Below are 9,557 nucleotides of genomic sequence, written 5' to 3'. Positions count from 1 at the left end.
ATCTGCCAATCAGTAGAAGGAGGCATTGGGCCGTAGTAGAAATTTAACCAAAAAATAATGTTTGTGCTTAACAGGTCTCCTCAAACCCATCACCTGTGTTTGTCTTGATCCTAGTGCTGCAATCGGATCTACATCTGCCATCAATAGGGCTTTCAAAGGTCCACTCACATTGATCCAATTAAAGGACTGGGGTAAAACCACAATTTAAAAGATTGTGAGTTCTTAAGGGTAGAGACAGTGCCTTTGTATATGCCTGTATAATGGCTAACACACAGCGAGACTTGAATCATTGTAATCAAGAGCATTTTCATTAAACATTGGGGAGGGGAGAAGGGAAGGATTCTACTTTTAAACCAAACGTTGGGCTTTAAAAAGAGAAAATTCGTCCCTGCCACTGGCGGGATGCGTCCTGTCGCCGTGACACCAGGGCGTCCGCGGAGCTGCACTGCCTGGCGGCTCCAGTCCTGCCTCGGGCTGATGTGTCGCCTTCGGCCGGCCACATTCCTCCCCCCGCCGCCTGTCACAGCCGTGGCGGGAGCTCTGTGCGGCCGGGGCGCTCTCTCCCCGCGTGTTTGCACCCTGCTTAGAACTGGGGCCCTGATCTCCCCGAGGCCAGCTGTAGGCTGCGCGGTGCCGGCGGCTCTGCGGGGGCAGCCCGCGAGCCACAGCCCCTCTCCCTCCCTCCGGCTCCCGGGCGCGGAGAGCGGCCCTGCTGCCGCCGTTCCACCCCGCCGGGCCGGGCTCCGCAGCAGCCAATGAGCTTCCCCGCCGCGGGGGGAGCGCCAATGGGCTCACCTCCACCTGCCTCCTGCCCACACGCGAGGTACGCGGCCGGGCAGGCTGGAGAAAGCGAGGCGGGCGGGCCAAACCAAGTGTCCACTGAAACGCATCCGCCTCGCAGCCTGTCTCCGCCGCCCCGGAGGGATGGAGAGGGGCCGGGCGGCTCCTCCGGCGGATGTTGCCCGAATGGCCAGTTAAGGAGCGGCTGGGAGGCTCACCTGCAAAGCGGGCGGGCGGGCGCCTGAAGGTCTGCCCCGGGCTCTCTCCCCCGGCGCTGGCCGCAGCCTGTTGCATTGGCAGCGGGAGTTCCCCTGGGAGCCGGCGACCTGCGCTCTCCGCCCCGCAGGGACACTCGCCGCGGCTGCCCCTTGCAGGCGCGGGCCCTAGGGCGGAGGGAGCCTCGCCGCCGGCCCTCGCAGATTCCCGCCAGGTGAGAGCTCGGCCCGGCTTTGCCCCGGCGCGCAGGTGCCTCCCTCTGCTTCCCGCCGGGCGCCTTCCCTGCTCTGCCCCGGCCGCGGGCGCCCCGAGCCAAGCGCTGCTGTGGCCCCGCAGCGGGCGGCTGCCAGTGGGGCGCTCGCGAGGCCGGGGGCCTGCGCTTAGCCCCACGCCCTTCCCGGCCGGCTTCGGCCCGGCCCCTCTGCAAAACTTTCCCCGGCGTCTCCCCCCAGCTGGGGCCCGGGCACCCTCCGACTTGTTGCCTCCCCAGGTGACTGGCCCCATTGGAGCCGATTGCCGCTGGTGGCCGAACTCAGCGGCACTTGGCTGGTTCCCGGGCACACGGGGCCCGCTGGCTGCCCTGCCCCGCGCGCCCTTACCAAGGAATACGACACACGGCGCCGGCAACCCCCCAGGGTCTCCCGCTGCGCGCGGGGGCAGCTGCTCGGGGCGCCAGGGCTGCAGCCACTTAGCAGCGGATCCTGTTCTGCGCCTTCCCTATGCCTCGCTGGTGTCCGGCCTGCGCTGCTCTAAGCCCGGGCTAGCGAGCAAGGAACCTGTCCATTCTTAACCTCTCTGTTCACGCCACTTTTAGAGGCAAGCCTCGTGTTGCGGTCCTGGCTCTGAGTCTGGCTGTGTGCGCGCTTTCTGGTTTGCAAGTTGGGGCTAAACGGGCGTTGTCTGTAATGGCTCTCTCGCCCTCTCTCTCGGTGGCTTTGGCCTTGCGATGTAAAGCAGGAGGGCAGGATCTTGTGGGATGCAGACCCTCGGGGCATTGGTGGGTGTGCAGTTAACCCTATGTGCATCGAGAGGTGAATAACCTTTGGCGGAGGATCAATTGCACAGAGAGGGGAGGGGAGAGCTTGGCTCGGATAAAACCTGAATAAGAAGTCCATCTAAACTTCAGTTCAGCGTTTATCTGGCCTGGTTCTGCGCCTGGCGCTCTGGTTTAGTGGAAGTCCTGAAGTGTTGTGAAAGGAGCTATGACTTGTGAAAATAGTGGCACTATCACTAGACCCTTGGCTTCGCTCTCCCAGAACAAAGAAGCCCTCCTGACTTCTGCTACGTGTCTGACTCTCTGGTTGAAAAGTTAAAGCAAAGTCCCCTCCCCAGTTACTAGTGATCTGCACACGTGCAAAAACTTGGGGTAGGGTTAATTCTCCAAAGCAGGGGCTTTTATGGACTCCAGATGAATAGATTACTCCCCTCTTCACTACTTTGTGTTTAGGTTAGTCAATCTGTATCAACCCTATCTTTTAAATCAGGGAAATGGTGGTGGTTTGCGATACTAAGACTCTGTGAGAACTTCTAGGGTTTATGACAGAATAGCAGAGACTTGTCCGTCCTCAGTCTGGAGTTGTTTGCAGCAATGTTGTAGCCCTGCTGATCCCACGGTATGAAATAGACTAGGCAGATGGACGAATTGGTCCATAACAAAATAGTACCTCGCCTACCGAGTCTGTCCTGACTGTCATACGAAGATCCCTGCAAAATAGGGACCGGTCTGGAAGCCTGGTGTGCTCCTAATGACCTAAGTGATGGTGGCTTGATCCATCAGGAACTGCAGGGGCACGCTGGAAATAAGATCTTTCGTTGCGTTAGCCTTATTTCCAGTGCTGTGATCCTGAGTATCTCTGGAAACCACAACCCCCGTCTGATTCCCGCAGTTAGTGTCCCCACCCACTCAGGTGATAGAGCCACCTGGGGCAGAAGGGGATCTCAAGCCCAGCCCTGTTCCTGTGGCAGCGGCTGGCATCTAGTCAGCAGGTAGGTTCGGGCTCAGAGCCAGCCCCCGGGTAGAGAACACCCTGTGTGACTCGGAGCAGGGCAGGCTGCCTGCCAGCCTGGCCTCGGGCCCTCTCCGTCTCCTCCTGCCCAGCCTGGTCAGTTTCTCTGCTCTCCTGCCCTGGCAGCTGTCACTCCCTCTCCTTTCCTCCTGCACAGGAGCCGCGCCGCGAGCGCCCCGGGGAGTTCCCTGCCTCGCTAGTGCTCGCAGCCCAGGTGAGCCGAGCCGGAGCAGGGAGCGGCTGCCTCCTGCCCCGGCGGCGGTGGCTGGGCGCCGGGAGAAGATGGCTGACAGCACCGCGACCACGGGCTCCTGGTGGAAAGCGCTGACCAGAAGCAGGAAAAAAGCCAAAGAGGGGCTGGTGGCCGGAGCGCCGGCGCCCCCGGCTGAGCCCGCCCTCCCGCCGGCGCCCCCCGGCCCGGACTGTCGGGAGAACCAGCAGCCCAACTTCAGCAGCAGCGAGCCCAAATTGGGCGAGAAGCCTGGCGGCGGCGGCGGCGCCAACCGCAGAAACCTGAAGATCTCCCACTCCGGCCGCTTCAAGGAAAAGCACAAGGTGCGAGCCCCTCTGCTGGCCGAGAGCCCCAAGCTGTTCGAGGGCAGCGCGCCCAGCCACGCCAGCGAGGAGAGGCAATAGCTGAGGCTGTGTGCTGCCGTACAGCCTCCGTCTGACCGAGCCTGGCCCCTGCAGCCAGTCCCCCAGATCTCGCTTTTCCACCACCCACAGAGTCACGGCTCCTTGGGGGCTAGAGGAGGAGACACCTGCTGCTTTGGAAACGCCTTGGGTGCCCCTCGTCGCTAGGAGGAAGCCATCTCTCCCCGGGGGGCGCGGTGACCCCGCTGTAACCAGGCCAGGGACGAGCCTAGTCTCTCGTTCGGATTCCGAATTTTGGAAACAAAAATAATCCCAGCGCCCTGTGTCTCTGTTCCTGGCTGCTGCACTTTGGACTGGACTATCACCCTCGCTGGCTGGAGTTGACAAGTGCTGCCCTGCTGCTTATTTTAGGGGGTAGAGCGGGATACCTTTCTTGATCAAAAATAGCACGAGCAAATGGGGATGGGATTTAATAATGAAATAAAGATGAAGTGTAAATGCAGATTTTCTTGGTCGGAATTGAAGGTGCAAAAACGCTACAAACTGAGGAAGACAATGCACTGCCATAAATTACTAGTGTGCTGTAGATTAACAACGCTTATAAACCAAAGTCTAGAAGGAGCATAGGAACATGGTCAATTACATTCACGTTAGAATATAATATGTTGTAGAGTCAGCAACAGGGCAACCTATGTCCCTCTAGACGGCAGACTCCCCTCTTTGCAGTAGCTTTTCCAAATAGGTGGCTATCCTTCCTCAGTTTTCTGACCAAGGGGATTGTTCATTGCTCTAAAACACTAAGATAAACCCTCTTTTTAAAGGAAGTGAAACCGAAGTACTCTTACCTAAGTTCAAGGCCAAGGACTTCCCGGGGTACCTGTAGATCTCTAACAATCATAGTGCTGTTTGCCTCTAATAGACAAGTCAAGCAAAAGAGTAAACAAATCCCTGTTACATTCAGTGAGTTATAAGTGGGTTATTGTAAGTGAAAGGCCCTTGGGTTCCCCTGGTCCATTTAAGTGTTAGGATTTGCCTCTTGCATATTTGAACAGAATTTCTCTCTCCTTTCTTCCTCCATCCCACCAAACGTCTAGGTAATTATAAGCAAGTGCTCAAGAGGTGAATCTGTAGTTTTCTTGTAGAGAAGAGCTGTTCAGATTTGTCATTCAGCTCCCTAAGGAAGGTACACAGTGCATTAGTAGCATGGTTCTCCAGTAACTGATGGTTTCAATCTAATGAAACTCAACCAAAGAAAGTAAGTGATAAAAGGTAAATACCTTTTAGGGAGAGAATAACGCTGCTGATGCTCAACAGAGTTGTGTTTAGTATGATTGCAGCCAGCACTGAAAGCAAGAATGCCCATGAACATGTAAGGGGTTATTGGTAGTGATGATGATAGTCTTAGCCTTTATCCCCATGCAAACAGGCTCAAGGTTCCCAATGTTTCTGCTGGTTGCAATCAAACATGAAGTGGAAGTACTGATTCTCCGAGTAATTGACATCTCAAACTTCCCTTGAGTTTTCAGAAAGGCTCTGTTACAAAGCAAACCATGAGCCAAAACATATCTACTGAGATGCTGAGATGTAAAGAGGAAAACTAGAGTGGAAAAATGTCTTATCTATTTATAGTATCTAAGGTAAATAAAACTGGTTTTGAAAACCTAAAACCAAACTAAACTATGCATAGTCAAAATCACTTTCCATAAGTGAGACTAAAGACAAATCAATGTGGCAGAGACTGAAAATTCTTTCCCAACATATTAGAAACTTCTAAGAATTAATGTATGGTTGTGATATTTAATAGGCTTTAGTCAGTCCTCCTGAAATTCCATGTACTATGATTTCTGAGTACCCTTAGTCTAGATTAACCAAGTAATTTACTGTTCCTGAAGTGGGACAATAGCATACGCCTCTTCAGAAGAGTAAATAGTGAATGTTGTAAGTAGGTGGTCTGTTAACCTTCAGATGGGGTTATGTCTGGAGAGTGTAAAGCTATGTCCTGCTGAAAAAAGGCCAGGAAAGCCAGACTTCCCAGTTCTATTGTGACAAATTTAACTTGCTCTGTCCACTTCTGGGGATATTTAATTTATAGACTTTTAGAAATCTCTTGCCTGAGTAACTCTTCTACCATCACACAACTTGGTCAGATCAATGACTTTATAACAGTGCACTCTAATATTACTTTATGCTGTTACAGTGCATGTTAATATTACTTTAATAGTGCAGCATTTGTGGAAAAAAGGCTTAAATGGGAGTTTCCCTTCCCGTCCCATTTACTGTTTCTAGATATAGCAGCCCCTCCTTCTCTCCTCCATCCCTGCCACAGCCCACCCTTCACACATATGGACTCTAGTTGAAAAACAACCCCCCCTCCACTGACTTACAAAGAGGAGTCCTTTTACTACAAGATCATAGAACGCTCTGGGTTACTCAGTGAATTTTGACACGTGGCCCGCTGCTGTTTAGAAGTAGAGGTTTTGCAGTGCCAGTGCTGGCCTATTGAGGGCCCTAACCAGGAATATTTCCCCTCCCATCTCCAACACATAATAAAAAGTGAATGGGGGCCCCCTTGAACTGCTCTCAGGGCCCCAAGCAATTGCTTAGTCTGCTTATGCCTAGTGCTGGCTCTGTTCACGTTACCTGAGCTCATCAAATGGGCTCCTTGTCCTTGTTAAGGTGCTGCTGGATATTGAGAGAATGTAGCGCTGTGTCCTGCTAAAAAGAGGCCAGGAAAGCCAGTCTTCCCAGTTCCACTGTCATTCCTCTATTACAGGAGTGGGTAGGTGAGATTCTGTGACCTGCAAAGTGCAGAAGGTCAGAGTAGATGATTATGATAGTCCCTTCTGGCCTTAGAATCTATGAAAATAGCACCAGAGTACAGCTAATTCCTGCACTGCCTAGGAGAAGTCGGAGAAAGGAGGGAGAGCCATTGTTGATCATTTGTATTTAAGGCCTGGCAAATCCTTTCAGGACAGCAAGAAATTTAACGGGATGTAGTGCTGATCAGTGGGGCTTCCACTTCTGACTCTACAGCTGGCTGACTATGTAATTTCTGACAAGTCAGTTAGGGCCTCTGTGCCTCATCTATCTTGTCTAAAATGAGAATAATCCTACAGTTTGTACAACATTTTGAGATCAACAGTTGAAACTCCCTAGACAGCCACAAAATATTATGTTTGGATTCTTTGTTGTTGTTAGAATTCAGCTAGGATGTTCAAAATGTTGCTATTAGTGTTTAATACCAGTACTGGTCAATATCTGACCAATTGTCAAACATCATGTCATCATATTTTTAAAGTCCCATGTTATAAATGAGTAAGAGCTCAGAACAGGGTCAGACTGTGAAGTCATTTTACCCCCAAACAGCATGGATAGCAAGAATCTTCCTGTCTTTAGACTGCCCTGGAGCGGGGGGTGGGGAAGAATAATTCTGTTTTCTGGCTCAGTCAAGCCCTTTGCTTCTCCACTGAAACTATCAAAAAGAAAAGTGCTGTCAGTGTTGATGGTGGCTTTTGACAAACTGGTTTTATCCATTAGAAAATGAGCTGTGACCATCATTTCATTGCACAGAGGCCATCAGCTTCTAGGTGGTAATACATTTGGGCCACATTTCTAGAGACAAAGGGTTCCAAATCCTATTACTAACCCCCATAACGAATGAACACACTGGTTTAATTAGCCTAAGTGCATCGAGATTTTACACAATGCTAGAAAATATGTCATCATATTAATTATGCAATAATTGTATGGAATTCTTGTCACTCCAAAGGAGGCTTTCTTTCCAGTTTAGAGTGCGTGAGTGGGCAGTGTTGGAGAACACTTGGTCAGAGACAATGAATTTCTATGCAATAAATGCCTGTGGGGGGAAATTGTATTCAAGATACTTACATATTCCCCTTCTTCCTGCCCCAACTTTTTATAAAATGTATGTTTAAGAAAAGAAATCCAGGAAGTAGGACAACTTTAAAAAAAAAGTAATTGCAAAGAGACAAGAAGATGAGGTTCAATTTAACTCTGCATGGTAGCGTTGTAATTACTCCTAATCTAAGTATCATTAAGAATTTGAACTGATTAAAGAAATGAACTTTTTAGGATGAAAAATCAACATTCAAAAAATGAAAAGAAGCTTTATTAAGAACCTTGCAAAATGTTACCTTAAAGCCTGATCAGTCCTGCCCTGGCTGAACTAAAGACAGAAGGGGAAGACAGGGTTTAACTAGCTGGTGACTCATTCCTTGCTACTATATGCTGGTCAGGTTGCTGCTCACTCTTGTTGCAAAGAAGATTGGGTAGGGCAGTTGGAGGCTCCCTTCTCCACATGTGGAGGGTGACTTCACCTGAAAAAGACATATCTGGCTCTTCTGAAGCCCCAAGGTCTGCAAGAATTTAAAGAAATCAACATCTAATGCTGCTGAGATGTTTGCACCTGAGGATCTAATGTAAGGTGAACTGCAAAGGGATAGATGGGACTACTTGTGCACTTTATTGCTTCTAAATTATATTTGTATAGTTCAAATTCGACTTGTTTTACATTAGAAATATGAGGTCTTGTTGTTTTGTGTGGAGAATTAGTGGGATAATATCACAAGTGGTTGAAATCTGAGCAGCTATATTCCCAACCCGGAACTGAACAGAAGGATCAATATGCCCTGGCTATCCTTTGAGAGCAGCAGCTCAGCTTTCAGCCTCTTGTGATGTCATTCCCTATAGTCCTCCAGAGTGTTTGGCAGCAAAGCTGGGCAGCCAGCTCCCAGTGTTTTTCTTCTTTTGTTCTTCTTTCTTAAGAAAGAATCTTTGGTGCAGAATTTCTACATTAGGAGGCACAATCCCCCCTCCCCCCCCCCAAATATCCTCCTTTATTCCCTCTGATATTCACCTAAGGGTCCTTCCCCCCTGCCCTACCACTAACCTATGGTAAGCCAGGGTGGAGTTTTGCAGGGTTCTGACATTTCCCAAGCATCTTAAAAATAGAAATAGATCTTTGGATGTAGACTTCAAATAAATTAAAATGATCAGTAGCTCCATCCAAAGAATTGAGTTTAACACTCACATTTAAATACTTTATCTCAGCAAAGCAGTATGTGTGCATTGGAATACAAACTTATAACAGCCTTAGGCCCTCATCCTATCTGAGTACCTTTACTCAGATGAGCAATCCCTCCTGAAGTTAATAGGAATCCTCACATGAGTAAAGATAAATGTAAGACTTTGCATAGTTTGGGATGGCAGTTCATAATATTTGACACTTGATACATACAGTTTATCCATGCCAGAAGTATTTTGCTCTTGTGTGCATGGCTTTCTTTGCCATATCTCCTTCTGTTTTGTATCTGCAAGAACACCTCTTTGTCAGTTTTGATCCTTTCCCTTATTCCTAGGAACAGCTCACTATTGCTTAAGTAACAACTGCAGCCTCTAGCTCACCCTTTGCCCTTATGCTCTGAGCATTCAACACTGAGTTAAAAACTCAGTCCTTTGGGCCAATAACAGTTAAAGAAATACAAACCTACACATTTGTTCCAATCAGGAAATAGGCATACTGTCCATTCTACTGTTGCAGACACATGGCCTTTTCTTTACACCACTGTTTTTCCATTCCAGGCCTAGAACTCAGTTTTGCAGGTCCACGTTTTGTCCCCAATCTTGTAAACGTTTACACAGGTGAACCATACCATTGATTTCAATGGGGCTGGTCAAGAGCACAGAGTTATTTACATGCATAAGTGTTTGCAGGATCTGGTACACAATGGCCAAGAGAAAAAAAAGAGCTCAATTTTACCCTTCCTTATGGAAACTGTTTTCCTTATAGAAAATTTTGCCAGTGATTTACATAAATGGAAGCTGAATTGAGACTTAAATTAGGTGCTGTAAATACACCTACCTGAGACATATGAATATTTTCCCAGGTTTGCAGCCCCTTGTAATTGCGTAACTCCAGAGGTGTTCTCCATGACTGGAGCT

At 49.4% G+C, this 9,557-nt stretch overlaps 1 protein-coding gene across 2 annotated transcripts; it reads left to right on the top strand.

Annotated features, from left to right (window-relative positions):
• Positions 1 to 722: 722 nt before the first annotated feature.
• Positions 723 to 4,098, top strand: PRR15 (proline rich 15). Of its 2 annotated transcripts, none has more exons than XM_073333603.1 (2): positions 723 to 1,210; positions 3,160 to 4,098. In XM_073333603.1, exon 2 carries the CDS (start codon positions 3,285 to 3,287, stop codon positions 3,636 to 3,638), a length of 354 nt encoding a protein of 117 aa, XP_073189704.1. In that variant the 5' UTR covers positions 723 to 1,210; positions 3,160 to 3,284; the 3' UTR covers positions 3,639 to 4,098. The 2 variants fall into 2 exon arrangements, with proteins under 2 accessions (XP_073189704.1, XP_073189706.1); XM_073333605.1 differs by lacking the exon at positions 723 to 1,210 and adding an exon at positions 2,888 to 2,982.
• Positions 4,099 to 9,557: the final 5,459 nt, after the last annotated feature.

The sequence above is a fragment of the Lepidochelys kempii genome, chromosome 2 (genome assembly GCF_965140265.1).
Source record: "Lepidochelys kempii isolate rLepKem1 chromosome 2, rLepKem1.hap2, whole genome shotgun sequence".
NCBI classification, from domain to species: Eukaryota; Metazoa; Chordata; order Testudines; family Cheloniidae; genus Lepidochelys; species Lepidochelys kempii.
This window is presented reverse-complemented; position numbering and strand designations above follow the sequence as displayed.

Excerpts from the sequence above, each read along its gene's own strand:
- PRR15 (XM_073333603.1), top strand. The coding sequence starts at position 3,285 with ATGGCTGACAGCACCGCGACCACGGGCTCCTGGTGGAAAGCGCTGACC.